This window comes from Xyrauchen texanus, chromosome 29 (assembly GCF_025860055.1).
Source record: "Xyrauchen texanus isolate HMW12.3.18 chromosome 29, RBS_HiC_50CHRs, whole genome shotgun sequence".
NCBI classification, from domain to species: domain Eukaryota; kingdom Metazoa; phylum Chordata; class Actinopteri; order Cypriniformes; family Catostomidae; genus Xyrauchen; species Xyrauchen texanus.
The window spans coordinates 25290173-25305909 of NC_068304.1; the positions used below are offsets into that span (position 1 = coordinate 25290173).

General features: G+C 36.6%; 1 protein-coding gene across 2 annotated transcripts in view; it reads left to right on the forward strand.

Annotated features, from left to right (window-relative positions):
• Positions 1 to 4856: 4856 nt before the first annotated feature.
• Positions 4857 to 15737, forward strand: part of LOC127623389 (ras-specific guanine nucleotide-releasing factor 1-like) — a 47084-nt gene continuing 36203 nt past the window's right edge. The window contains exon 1 of one of the 2 annotated variants that reach the window (XM_052097842.1): positions 4857 to 5503. In XM_052097842.1, coding sequence (XP_051953802.1) covers positions 5228 to 5503 — 276 coding nt within the window. In that variant the 5' untranslated portion in view covers positions 4857 to 5227. The remainder of the gene's footprint in view (positions 5504 to 15737) is intronic. The other variant, XM_052097843.1, reaches the window with a different exon arrangement.

Sequence of the window (15737 nt, forward strand, 5' to 3'; positions counted from 1 at the left end):
CCAGTGCCATTTGGGATGGGACTACTACATCTGTTTGTCTGACCAACTAAAGATGGGGAAGTGTTCGGGAAACCCTTTTGAAAACAGTTATTGAGCATGTTTCACACAATTATCCTTAAAGGTATAGTTCACCCAGTGATGAAAATGATCTCATCATTTACTCACTCTCATGCCATCCCAGATGTGGGACTTTTTTTCTTCTGCAGAACAAAAACAAAGATTTTTAGAAGAAAATTTCTGCTCTGTAGGTCCTTACAATGCAAGTGAATGGTGACCAGACATTTGAAGCTCCAAAAAACACATACAAGGAGCATAAAAGCAATCCATAAGACTCCAGTGGTTAAATCCATTTCTTCAGAAGTGATATAAGTATGGGTGAGAAACAGATCAATATATGAGTAATTTTCCTATTAATCTCCACTTTTATTTTCAGAATGTGAAAGAATGTAAAAGTGAAAGTGGAAGTGGAGATGCAGATTTTGCATTGCATGTATACACCTTTAGTGTCAGGAGTTCTCACCAGCATATCCAATGTGCTAAAGTGTTTGGTGTATGACTGTATACATTTTATGTCAAAAGCGGATAATAACCTGCTGATTTAAAATCTAGCCCTTTTCTTGCATTGTCAGATTTTTCGAATATTGTGCTTTTTGGTAGTTGTCAGCGTATTGGTGTGCATGTCAACATATTTTTTGATGGCGTATTGCAAAATATTGTTACTTTTTATGTGGAATTGAAAGGACTTTTATTTACAACCTTTAAAATAATCTAATTAGTAATATGAGATCTTTATTGTTACTGTTGTTGTAATTAATCCACAGCTTGGATTACTGAGCATGAAGGTTTTGCTGTTGTAACTCTGACATACATGCCATATCTCATCCAAAAGAAGAATGCTGTTATGTGGACAGTGAAACAGTGCTGGAAAAACAGGTGAGAAGAGAGGACAAAGACACCTGAGGAGTTGTAAAGCCATTCCTCTGCCTCCAGTTGGAACTCCTGCAGCTGTTGCTGTAGCTACCGGAATAATGCTGATTCAGATTGCCGCAGACAAAACTGTTTCTTTTACTGCCTTCATCAATCTCTAAAAACAGCCTGAAAAAACATATTCACATAACAGTGTGCTTGATAAAAGAACACAACATTCGAGACTCATGGATCTTTCAGTCCACATACACACAACACAGATACATCTCGGACAGTGCATTGAGACTATATACTCAGTGCTATCTCTCTCCTTACATGTGGGTCCATGCAAATGTATTCTAAAGATGACGTGAGCTGATGGTTATTTTCAAAGGTTGTGAAAAAGAACCTTCAATAGAGCACATTTCTCCTGTACTCCAAAAACCTTCACTTCAAGGTGTCCTTGAGTGTCCTGAAAGGCACCCACAAATAAAATGTATTATTATTATTAACATCCTAAAAATAATTGTGTTATTGCATATCTATATTACTACATTGCCCTAATATCAGCTCTCATTTTATAATATCATCTCTTTGTTTGAGTGTGTTACCAGCTAAATTACCATGTTAATTCCACATTAAACAGCTTATCGAAGGAAAAGTATTTATGTACTCAACTAGCTGCCACACAGGGCAGAAAAGATTTATCTGAGTGTTGATCTGAGGGAGAGCAGATAACAACAAGGTTAAAGTCATAAATTACTCTCCTCTGTGAAGTAGCCAGCAGACTGACAGGCCCAGATTGAAGCCTATGCCTTTTAAACAAATTGGGTGCTTAAAGGAGCATGTGTGCTAGAGCATGTTTTATTGTTCAGCCACATTAGTGCAGAGACAAAGAGGAGCATCACATGACAGCACGTCACAGGTCTTGACGAGCCCAGATAACTGGTTCCGCAATTGACTGTTATGAAAACGGTGAGCTGTTTAATTCTATGAGCCATGGTGGGGAGATAGAAGGAGAAGAATGATTTGGATCAGGGCCCATCAGAGTGTCTGATAGATAGCTTGATCTTCTCCTTTATGGTTTGAAGAAGGAAAGTTCAATTCGATCCAGTGTGCATTGACCTTTACCTTCTTTATCCAACACCCACTCCAATTCTCAGCAGCCAAACAGCAAGAAAATTGTTAATTATAGTTAGAAACTTTCTAATTTTAATAGAAATCCCCCCATAAACTCTGGATGGAACTGGCTGACTATCTAAACCTCTATATTTCAGATCTTTATTTAGAACAGAGAAAAATACAGTTTTACACAAGATAGAACATGCAAGTGGAGCTTCACGTTAATTTCAAGCAGGCAGGGTTGGATGTATTTATGATCTGTATTATGTCAGCCAGCAATCCTAATTATTTGTGGGAAATAATTATGTAATCTGTGTGCATCTAAGATTCTGTAACATTATTTGTTGGAGGCAGTTTAAAAGGGAATAGAAAAGCTAGTTTGCTTATGCCACAGAATCTTTATAATGAATCACACATTTCTGGCTAGTTTTCTGATTGTCTAAAAGAAGTGCAGACTGCTCCCCTGACTCATCCTTTGCTGCAGAGTTTAGGGGTGTCCAAGACAGGTATTAGTTCACCGGACACCTATTTGAGCGATATATTTGAAGTAGTTGGGACATTTTATTTGTGGCAAGGCTGGGTCTATGGGGGGCTAGGGTGGGGCATTGCCCTCCTTGATTTTCCTTGTGATTAACTTCAGACGCCCCCAGCCTAAGACCAAAACACGATCAAGGGGGACCAACCCAAGATAAATTATCAAGGAAGAGCACCCCCATTCCAACATAGATAAACAGTTGCCCACCCCAAGATCACATCATAGTACCACCCCTGATATGTGGCATTCCAAAAATAAATCACATACAGCATCTTTACAGTTGCACGTAAGGAAGAGTCAGGAGTTGCTACTCTACAAGAAAAAGCAGAATGAAAGCATTAAGAACATGTCCTTGGTAGATTATTTTCTGCTTGTGGTGAATCACAGGCATAGTGTCAACTATCACAGGAGATAAAGAAGCAGAAATGGCAGAGATGTTCAAGAAGCTGAGGAGGCTGATTACAACCTTGCGGTTATGAGTGTGGACATGCTAGTGCTAGTTTCAGTCCTCCCTTTATAGACAAGTGTTTTAAAAATCAAACTTAATATTTTACTGGGATCAAGCAATTAAGGAGAGTACATGGACACTATCTGTTTCTGTGTAATACAGGTCGCTTTACCTGATCTTCATTTCTTTTGAGGTTATTAAACGCATTTATCTTTTGTGTTGTTGTGTATAGAACAGGAGGTAGAGAGATGGCACAGGATATGCAGAAGAGAACAATGCTATAATACAATTGAATCAAGTTGTCTCTGCCATTACAAAAAAAGAAGAAACATATTTGTTTTAGCAGAACTGCGTTAAAGTTAATAAATGAAAGGTTATAGCTGTAATATTGTGAATGAGGCTGTGGTTTCAAAGACGGGTATATTTCAGGGAAAGACCTCATGGAGACAGGAATATTTCAGGCAATGCCACAGCAAAGCCTCTGAAGCAGAAGAATTTAAATTCCTGTCATTTTGATTCAGTGAGAACCTTGATGTGCAATACAGTATATAAACCCACAAGTACTTAAGCAAATGCACCGAACCTATATGTTTACATTTGATTCAGTAATGAAATACATGTTATACACTGCAAAAAAATGGTTTTCAAGACAAGTCTTGTTGTCTTGTTTTCCAGTAAAAATATCTAAACATTCTTAAAACGTGATTTAACTGAATTTAGTTAGATTTATGCTTAAAACAAGAACAAACTGTTTGCCAATGGGGTAAGAAAAATTAATTAATTCAAAGGAAAAATAGGTTTATTTTTTGTAATCTGTTGGCAGATATTTTTTCATATAAAGTTCTTTGTCTAAAGTTCACTACATTTTGTCAGATTTCTCTTAAAATCATTTTAAGCTATTTTGATTGACAAGTAAATAAATCACTTTTTAAGAATGTTTTGATAACTTTACAGGAAAACAAGACAAAAATGCTTGTCTTGAAAATATTTTTTTGCAATGTATAGCCAACCCTGACTTAAAATCCCACATACTCTAACATTTTGTAGTTGTTCTGCTGTAGTAAAGACACCTCTGCTTAAATCTCCGCGCTTTTAAAGGCACCTCCGCTTAAAAGGACACATTTACATTACACTTAAGATTTGTGAACGAAAGAGGCAATCGCTTTTGCCCCTTTAGCCCCCGTTCTGTGCACGTCAGTGATACATCTGAAGGTTTAGTGAGCTTAAATGATAATGTCAATGGCAAAAATGCCTTATTAAGTAGAATGTCAATGTATTTTAAAAAAATAAATACAAATAAATACATTATAATTCCATCGATGTGATAGAACTTTGTTATAAATTTGAAGTTCATAAATCCTAAAAAGCCTATTTTTGGGATTTATGGAAATTCATAACAAAGTTCCATCAAATTGATTTGTATTATGTCTAAAAAAATGTAATTAATGAAGCATAAAATATGTAGGCTGTTTATGTATTTATTATTTTTATTATTATTATTATTTACATTGTATTTAATTAAGAGATAACTCAATTCAATTTGATGGATTTTTTTTTATTTATTTATTTTTTTTTTTTATGAAGTTGAAACACGTAAATCTTGAAATTATTTTTATGAGTGTAGTTTTTAACTATGGTAGCATATATGATAATGGGGTTTTACCACGATTTCCACCCTGTATGAAGTCATCAGGATTTGCGTAAATTCAGCTGTGCAACACGCCCATCTATAATAAGTACTGTACGTTTGGACGACTTTGGTGGCTTCAGCGACTCTGTCCAAGGTTCTGAAAAGCACTCGCCTGAAATCGAATCACGTGACCACACTGCCACATTCAGCAGTGAGCGCGCGCACAGTTTTACAGAGATTTTCACGTGAGAAGGCGACAAACCGTCACTCGCATACGCTGTAGCCTAATTCTCTCCGTTCATTGCGTCACAGAAGAGGTTACGGGAGGCATTTTTGTATCGTTTTCCTAAACTGAAACCTATTCGATAACATTATGATGGTAGACTTTGACATTCTTCGTTTTTCTCTGCGCTTCTTCCCTACTTCATGCCAAGGCGGTGATTGCAGTGGATGGGCAGAACGTGCCATGCTTCGTTTCTAATCCACAGAGTGGCCGTCTGCTCGGGGATCTCGCTTAGAAGATGTAAGGACCAAAAAGCAGCCCCACCAGCCTTTCCCTCCCAAAACCAGCATCTTCTTCACAAAAATGCAGAAGGGAATTCGACTTAATGATAGTCATGTCACCTACCTGGGTCTTTTGGCAAAGAAAGATGGCACGAGGCGAGGCTGTTTAAGCAAAAAGAGCACTGACAATACGAAATGGCACACGAAGTGGTTTGCTTTATTGCAGAATATGCTTTTTTATTTTGAAAGCGAGTCCAGCTCGCGACCCTCGGGATTATACCTGTTGGAGAGCTGTGTGTGTGAAAGGTCGCCTTCACCCAAACCTTCACAGTCAGCCAAGGAGTGCTTAGAAAAACAGGTAAACGGAATGACAAGTTTCTCATTTCTCATCATTTCCCAACTTTCCCATCGCTTGTGCATACTTCTCGTGCTGAATAATACTGACCATTACAAAAGAGCCACTTTTGGGTGGCTACTAAAAATGGCAATTGTGCTTCCAGACAGCAGCGAGTGGGGGTTTGTTTTATGCATAAAAGAGATGATGAGCATGCGCTCGAGACAACCAACTATCTGCTGGCTCGCTCAATATGTGGTGATTTTTGCACATAATTTTGGTCATATGTTTACCCAGCAAACTATTTTTGGGTTCCAGAAACGTTCGGTGATCGTTAGTTTATGGTTATTTAAAAATAAAACATAAAAATAACGTTCTTAGAACGTTGAATTGATTTCACCTCAAATAACCAAACGGGAAGCACACGCAAACGTTTGGAGAACGTTCTGTGCTTGCTGGGTAATATGTTTTATTTATCATGTCTTGTTTGTTTTTGTGGCAATGAGCACCTTTTTTGGAAGATGAGACTACACTGTTTAAATCGAGCGTTTCATTACGTTACATAATAAGCTTGTATATATATATATATATATATATATATATATATATATATATATATATATATATATATATATATATATATATATATAAGCCTATGTGTGTGTGTGTGTGTGTGTGTGTGTGTGTGTGTGTTTGTGTTAATTTAGACATTAAGCTATATATGTATCTTCTATGACACAAAGTAAGCTATAACAACGTTTTATGCAGTAAACGTAATTGTAAACACTACGCCAACAGTAGTCTACAGGAACTATATAAGTCCTGCGCCTTTCATCTTTTGATTTGGTTTAGTGGTACATTCCGAAATGTATATATATATTTCTGTATTTCTCCTTTGATATTTAAGTTTAAAAAGACAGTTGTGCTCTTTACCTCACACAAGAGAGAAAATTACGCTGGAAAAAGCACTTTATAGACCTCAGAGTCGCCATCATGCGGAAAACTGGCGTAGAATCGCAGTCTGTTTGACGTATTGATTTAATCCCCACGCTGATATTAATAGCATCCTACCTTGGCAACTGCGTCTTCACAACGTGTTTAATAACAAATTGGTTCCAAACCTCAACTTTATGTTCATATACACTGTTTGGGCGTCTGATTAATTGTTGTTCATACTATTTTGATCCAACAATGACATGTTGTTGCTGGTTAGACTATCTAAACCTATAGTGACTCTTAAAAATGTCAAATCATTTCTTTGTTTGATCAGAGGTATTTTATGTATTCATTATCACTGAAACAAGTTAAGATGTGGATCCCTTGTGTTGGTTTTGAATCATTACAGTTCAGATGATTATGTATCTATAGCCTACTGTTAACTGAATGAGCTGTAGTAAATTAATTAACTTACAGGTGCATTCAGTCGTTTTTGTCCTCGTTAAAAGTATTACACTTAGAAAGAGCTTCATGTTTTAATTAAGTAAATGCACTTTTTTACAAATATGATGAAACATGATCACACTTACTGTGCATGAAATGAAGACTCCAGTGATACTGTGACCTAGAAAAAGCAGTTTTTATTATTTTCTTGCAGTTCGACCAAGTTAAAACTAATCTTTGTAGCAATAATAACAGCAATAATACAAATTCATATTAACACTTAATATAAATGCTATAGCTAATATTGTGCTTTTCCATTGCTTTACAAAGCATAATCATAAAAGTAAATCTTGTAAACGAAGCAAGAAAACCAAACATTATAACACATCATAGATATTAAAATAAAATAAAATGTCTAAAAAGGAGTCCCTTTTGGAGCAATTAAACAAATCACAACCACCCCACAAGCTCCCACATGTTTAAGCAAGGACAAGTGACAGAACCCCAAACAATAAGCATGAATACACGAAGGCCACAACCAAGACACCACGAAATGCCTCCGTCCAAGACACAGCCGCACCACCACAAGCAGGTAGAGAGCTTGTGGTAGATTGTCAAGAAAGAAAGAAAATTCATCCAAAAATGTCTATTTTATTGAAGTGTCATATGAGACAAAAAAACAAACATAATCTAATTAACAGACTTAATGCAACCACATTAATAGGTGTCAGTATAAACTTTGAGACCGCTAGGACGAATTTTAAATTCTACCTTTGAGAATCAGCAACCTGAAGCAAAAGTCTCATCCAGCCGCTTACTGTAATCACTTATGCAACCATGTGGCAATCTTAAGCATACACTTGTCAGGATGGTTTAACAGTTACTCCTGAATCAGTCTCTGAAAAGCTGCATCAGTTCTTCCAAATCCCAGTATTGCTTTATCAGCACGACTATTTAAAACTGGCCAAATGCATAGGCTTAGATTGTTGAAGTTGTTTTACCTTCACCTGAAAACCTGCAAGGCTTTGCCTATCTATTACCAGAGCCTGCAGTGTTTATCTGTGTGTGTAAGGACTACAATTCAACGTGAGTCTTGGTCTTCCTGTGAACAGCTGTCCCTGTGCTGACAAAGCAGGATGCAGCATGGAGTTTGATGCTGTGCATGCCTGTCTTCCTGTAAAGAACAGTGCATAGTTACAGTGACAATGTTTAACAGTCTCACGCACTCTACAGCCTTTATATTATACACTCACACTCTAACCTCATTCTGTGTAACTCATTTGCATGAGTAATTTTACGTTGGCAGGCTTTTCATTTTTACTCCAAATGTATAAATGTGTAAAATACCTGCCATATTATAAATCCTTTCATTGCCTTTCTCATAAAGCAAACATAACACAGCACATTAGCACATCTGCATTCAGGACTGGAACTATTTGTTTTATGTAGCATGTTAAATCCCCACATAGTGATATTTTTGTTCCTGCAAGACTGCTTAAACCAAATCCTTAATTAGATTTGACACAAAGTCTGTAGCCCAACCATTTTCAGCTTCTTGAAACCTCTTATGATTTTAATATAGTGTTTATACAGTATTCACGTTTAGCATTATACAGTATTTCACTGTCCGACTGCTTCTCCAGGTGCGCCAGCTCACAGAAACAAGAGCATCCTGTTGCTGATACTTTAAACTAGGACACTGTATATAATCTGGTTTGGTGCCACATTAAAAATATTGCAAGCAGACACATATTATTTCAGCCAAGTTTGGACAAATTTAGTGTGGAATGTGCAGACTGATCTGCATGCAATATGGAGTGTATAGATTACTCAGAAGCGCCGATGCAAATCTATTTTAAATTCTAATTAACTTTAGTTTCAATGTTTTTAGATTGTGCAGAGCACATCTGTGTCAGAGATGCTAATCTCTTTATCTAAAAAAACAAAAACACTTACTCAGCAAAAAGGTGCTTTTTGGCAAACTGCATATTAGTGTTCCATTGAAAACCATCCCTTAACCTTTCCTTTCATTGTCATTGTATTTACATACCAATCACTCTGCTCTAGCATTCATTTATTAGCCCTTCTTTAATAAATCTGTATTTGAGCCCATGGTTCCTATGGCAACTCATATTTGCATGAGAAAAAGAGTGGTTTGAGGGATCTTGTGTGTGTAGTGGGAGCATGTAGCAAAGTGTTTTGTGGTGCCTCCATTAATGCTAACGCTGTTTAGGCTAAATTTGTTCTGTTCAGTAACTCTGAGGGGTCAGGGCCCATTTATGGAAAAACAATCATCTCTTTTTTGGGAACAGCTGCATTTTTGCAGCTCAACAGAATGAGAGTGGAGACTGACTGATGCTTGCTACTATTTTGGATCCCTTCATAGAATGCAGTTTCATTGGCGCTCAAGACAGTCATAATGAAATTTGTCCTTTGAAGGTGAAGGATGCAATTTCTGCATGCCTAGCATCACCAAATGCAGTTACAAAATTCATAAGTGTTTTCAAACAGGTTTCCTGAACAATCCCCTCATCTTCCACTGAGCCAGTTGGTTGAGCCAGTGTTGCTCTGTCAGGCTGGTCGGGAAGCTCAAACAAGCTATGCAATGTTTTGAAATATTCACAGAGCCAAAATCTTTACACTTTTTGAGGGAATCAACTTAAAAATTGCTTACTTATAATTGTCTCTGCATATTAAACTGGAATAAGAGAAAGTCTTTTAACATACAAAAAAATCACATCTTTAAAGTATGGAGGGTCAAATTACTAAAAATCAAATGATTAAATATTAAAATATTTAAAAAACTATAAAAAAATTATTACAGTAAATTAATAATTAAATCTCTACATAAGTCAATAAATGTAGGTAGAGAGTATTTGCAAATAACGCTATATGCTTTTTACAATAAGTGTTAACAAAAAACTAAATGCATAATCTTTGCACTAAGTGCACACAGTGGCTAATACTATTTGCACTTTTAATTAAATGCTAGCATATAGTGTCATCACTGCAGTGTGTTTATTGTTTTTATTTAGAGTCCCACTACCATCCTACCTTAAAACATAACCCTAACCTTATATTACAAAAATGAAGCATGGTTTTACTACAGTAACCGTAGTATCACCATTGTTTTTTGCAGAAAAATCATAGTAACACAAAATGAATCATGGCTACTACATTAACACCATATTGCTTTCGAAACACAATCGTTAATTGAATTAGAACCATGGCTTCCATCAAAAAACATGGTAACTACAATATTACTATACTAAAACCATGGTTCATTTGATCCGGGTCAACCCTTTTTCTCAACTCCCGACCTCCAGTGTGACCAAATCACAGAGGGACATTCAACTTTTATTTATTTTTTTATTTATTATTATATAATATTTTTAAAGAAAATATTAAGAGTAGAGACAGGAAACCGGATAGGGAAAAGTGCATGGGACAAAAGGGGGAATCGGGTGGGTCGCATGAAAAATACACAGCCACTGTTTTTACACACCACACCATTACAGCAACACTTGGGGGTGCAGTTTGTCTTGTCTTTGTTTCTATATTTGATTGCAAATAGACGCGCTGTGTGGCAGGTGCTATTTACAACTAGGGCAAATAGTAAGTCTGATAAATGTCCTGTGTATTTGATTTTAGCACTACTTTTCATCCATTTTAATTTTAGTATTATCTTTGGGTTGTTTTTTTTTTTTCATTTTAGCATGAGCTTCATGTATTTTCACAATCAGGGAAATGGCTATCACTCAACGACAGTCTCAATCACCTTTTAAAATAGGATGCCGTCTTTAATAATTACCTTCTCTCACAGAATCAGCATCTAATCAACACGCCAATGTTATGGTCATTTACAGAATTTATTTTGGCCAACATTTTCCTTACATTTTCTATATTGAAAGGGAATAGTTTAATTCAATGTTTTATTTTGCAAATCCAATCTGCATGCGTTCACAAGAAATCTCTTATTGTTACAAGCTCAGCCATAGTTGTGGTGTAAAAAAAACATGCCTAGATTCACTAACCAGAATGTCCAAAGAAATCGACTTTGAAAGGTGATGCTTACTGTTGTTGCGCGATCTGCCAATAACCATAAGCCTGAAATGGGAATGAAAAGACACAAAGCTCATGCTTAAATGAAAAATCAACTCAAATATAATGCTTAAATGAAAATGGACCCAAGCTAATGCTAAAATTAAATACAAGGGAGATTTCTTTAGTGATGTAACGATTCATTTAATTATTTTATCTTTTTTAACAATTTTATTATGTATTGTCTTTTTGCTTTGAAAATGGGTGGTACACATCTATTACAAGCTATTTTCTTCCCCAAAACCGTATACAGTTATATATTACTTAACTCACCTGCAAAAGCTGATGTGACATATAACAGCTTGCTAAAACACAAAAAGGATATTGTATATGGAAGGCTGAAGAAAGAGCCTGTCTGAACTCTACATTATAAAGCAAGTTTCTTAATGTGTTATTGACAGTTCCCTAGCTTTGTTTACCCAGACAGTGCTTAAAGCTACAACCTGCCTTTTGAGCAATTATTTTGAATGTCCTTTCCATATATTTGAGGAAACTTATCTTTGTCAGCTGCATGTTTAAAAGCCTGCAGCCCAATTGCTTTGTTTTTGTCAGTTTACTTCCATTGGTGTGGTAACAAATTACTCTTGCTACAAATATGCTTCTTCAGTGAATAAGGAACACTGAATCATTTGTTTTCCATGTGCTTGGTTGATCTTGATTGAAAAAGTGATGTTTATTGTGTGTGTGTGATTTACAAGGACAATTATTTAGGTTACAAACTGGTAATTACAAGGGTATTATGCTATAAATGTGGTTTATGAGGACATATCTAGTGTCCCCATAATTTAAATAGCTTAAAAAAACATATTAAACAATGTTTTATTGAAAATGTAAAAATGCAGTTTTTTTGAGGGTTAGGTGTAGGGGTTTTGTTAGGTTTAGGGGATAGAATATATAGTTTGTACAGTGTAAAAATCATTATGTCTATGGAAAGTCCTCATAATGATATGTAGACCAACATGTGTGTGTGGGTGGGTGGGTGGCTATGCTTAAAATCATAAATGAGTCAGTTAGGTGTGTTAATACACATAAGAGAATGGAGCAGACTTTACCTTGATCATAGGAAAGAAATAGAAGAAACACCATAACTTTGTTATGCAACTCATCAACCATCTGAAGACTTCATTGTATGTATGGAACTCTCTTGAAAGTAGCCTACTGTATGTCCAAGAGCTCACCATGACAGGATGAACATACTGTAGATGGGCAATAATTAGCTTGATGTGAATATCCTAAAAGAACTGTCATTTTATTAACATGTTTGTTCCAGCTAGTCCAACACATGAGTGTTTTTAAACCATACATATTATACATATAATTTCTCAAAGACCTGACCAACTGGGCAGCATTGATGGAAAATTATTTTGGAAAGGACACTGAATACGTCATGAACGTGAAGATGGGGAGATGTTTATGTCTGGAAACCGGCTTTTGAATTTACAGATTTGCTTGCTGTTCAAATCTATGTCTTGTTCTCAGTTTTTGCCTGTTGAACAAATACATAGTACTAAGCATCATAAGAAGTCTTTAATACATCCATATAACTTTCTTCGTATTCACGAATCTTCAATCTCCATGAGTGCCAAGTGTAGGCATGTAAGATGATATGCAACAAATAAAGAGACATTCTGTTATTTTTCCCCCAGACCTTTTTGTCCCTCTAATTTATCATCTGATTATGATTACTGATGAGGTTTCTCAAGTAAACCATAGACTTTTAGCCACCATTCCCATTATTCTCTGCATGGTGCAGGTAACATTTTGCAATCTTAAAAGGGTAAATGTTGGGCTGGTGGAAATGCCAGTGACTTTTACATGGTCTCTGAAATCTGATATACTTTGTTTATTCACATAATTGTTACTTCTCATTTTGAGGTTAAATTAAAACCAAGGCATTTGAAGTCAGTTCAGCAGGTGTTGGAAGTTATCTGGTTTTGTGAATTCTGGGTCTTTCACTAATAAGTAGGCCTATGTATCTGCACACTTTTGTTATAATTTGTGCATTAATTGAATGGGGGTCTGCTTAATTCTCAGGAATGGATTTATGGATTTAAATGTATTATTATTATTATATTATGTAAAATGTAAAACTACTTGACAGATATCACTAAAATTGGTGTCCTGAGAGATCACACCTTTCCTGTGATAGTCCAAGGGTGCTTCTCGCTTTTGAAATTGTGCATCCTGGTTTACTTTCCTTGCTTCCTTTCCTTGTGTCCTTGCTCCACCCTTTTAGGAAACAAGGGAAGGACCCAAGGAAAGGAAACAAAGCATGATGTATTTGTAAAATGAAATGTCCTTGCTCAATCAAGTGTCACATCAGAGCAATTTCTTTGCCGAGCTGCATTACCTTGCACTCTTGCTGTTATGTTGTTGAAACTTGATTTATTAATATATTTATTATAAATCCTAATAATTCAAGATACAATGTTGAAGTTTGTGACAATTATGGTTTATGTGAACTGCAAATGTGAAACTTGATTTATAGTGTCAGCTGTGAAGGGGGAGGAGAATTTATGCGTGCGTCGAGTGCTTTGACATAAAAGACTTCCACGTAGGATCCACCTGGGCTTTTTCACTCAAGCATTTTCAGGAAGCTTCATCTGTCCTCGATCCTCGCCTCCTCATGTGCATTTAGAGAATTGATACGTCCTTCATGATGGCGGACATAATCGGTCTCCAAGTCAAAGGGCAGAGTAGCGAGGAAATGAAGATGTAAATTTAAGAAATGAGAAGTACCCCTAGATTCTAAAAACAAAAAAGTGGGTGTGTGGCCTATAAGTAAAGTCTCATAGTATCATAGTTTGCTCTTTTCTTTTCTGCTTTACATGTGTTTGGCTGCACTGACATCTGGTTGGTTGACATGTCTTTCAAGGACAGCGTGTGCTTTTCATTTCTGAAATTGTGCATCCCTGTTTTCTTTTCTTGCTCCCTTTCCTCATTTCCTAGCGCTTCCCTCCAAGGAAATGAGGAAAGGATGCAATGAAAGGAAATGACGACAGAGGCATCAAAGCAAAACGGATTTGTAAAATGGAATTTCCTCCTCACTAACGAGTCAATTTAAAGTGCCGTCTCTGCGCAGTTGCATTACGTCAGAGCACTTGCAGTTATGTTGTTGAAACTTGATTTATTTATTTTGGGGGGGATTTTTTTCCCCTTTTTCGCCCAATGTGGAATGCCCAATTCCCAGTGTGCTTCTAAATCCTCATGGTTGCGTAGTGATTCACCTCAATCCAGGTGGCAGAGGACGAATCTCAGTTGCCTCCGCGTCTGAGGCCGTCAACCCACACATCTTATCACGTGGCTTGTTGAGCGCCTTGCCACAGAGGCATAGCGCGTGTGGAGGCTTCACGCTACACACCGTGGCATCCACTCACAACTAACCATGCGCCCCACTGAGAACGAACAACATTATAGCGACCATGGGGTGGTTACCCCATGTGACTGTACCCTCCATTGCAACCGGGTTGCTATGGAGACCTGGCTGGAGTCACTCAGCACACCCTGGTATTCGAACTAGCAAACTCCAGGGGTGGTAGCCAGCGTCTTTACAACTGAGCTACCCAAATATATTCATAATAAATACTATTCATTCAAAATGCATGTTTAAAGTATGTGACAATTATGGTTTATTTAAATAGCAAAGGTAAAATATCAATGAAAACTGTTGTTTCAGATGAGAAGGGGGAGGAGAATTTATGCATGCGTCAGGTGCTTCCACCAAAAAGTCTTCCGCATAGGATGTTCTATGGCTTCCTTGCTCAAGCATCCTCGGCAAGCTTCCTTCATCCTCGATCCATGACTCCTCGCAGTGCATGTAGAGAATTGGTACGTTCTAAATTATGGCAGACTTTGATTGCCAGGTCACAGACTTGATGACGGGGGAGCGAAGAATAGAGGACGCACAATTTAATTAATTTCAATCACCCAGGTTTTTGGGATAAGAACATTAGGTTGAAAGGATGGGGGCAATCTGATACAGTGGCTTTATTTACCATAATTTAGCAAAATCACTTGAGCAGTAAATATGGTAAAATGTACCAAACAGAGCACAGAATTATATACATTGGAAGCAAAAGGCATTATCAGATTAGACAAAATATTTAAGAAATAGGCCTAAGCATGCAACGGTTGGGGGATGTGAAGAAATTTGTACATGACAGCTGTTCGATTTCTTCTGAGATTTCTGTGTAAGCTTTGTGAGCTTTCAGATTCCATGCACGCCTACTGATGAGTATAAGGAAAGATTAGGGGAAAGCATTGGCAAAGAGTAAAAGAAAGAGAGAATAATCAAAAGGAGTGTGATATAAGAGATAAAACACTTGACCCTTTTCACATTTACGGGTATGAAACACTGAAGTAAACTACAGCAGGGTAAACCTTTATAGAGGTAAATGGGAGATCATAACAAATATAATTTTTGTGTTCCCATTAACTACAACAGTAAAAGGAAAAACTATAGCGTTTTCATGGCTTTTGTAAAAAAGTGGAAAAATAGAGATAGACTACAGATAACGGTGGATAACTGCAGTCAGAAGAGAGAAAAATGCCAAATTTCAACAGTTGCCACTACCTCAACAAAAACACCATCGATGTAGCTACAATATAATGAGTATCTTTTTTTTTATTATTATTATTTTTATGAATGTCAGGGTAGTATAACACAAAGATTATTGTTGTATTTATATACTAAATAAAAATACAAATCTAAAAAATTTGCTAGATTTAAGATGGTAAATAAGGGTACAGGTAAATATGCGTCATCACAGGCTGTGAA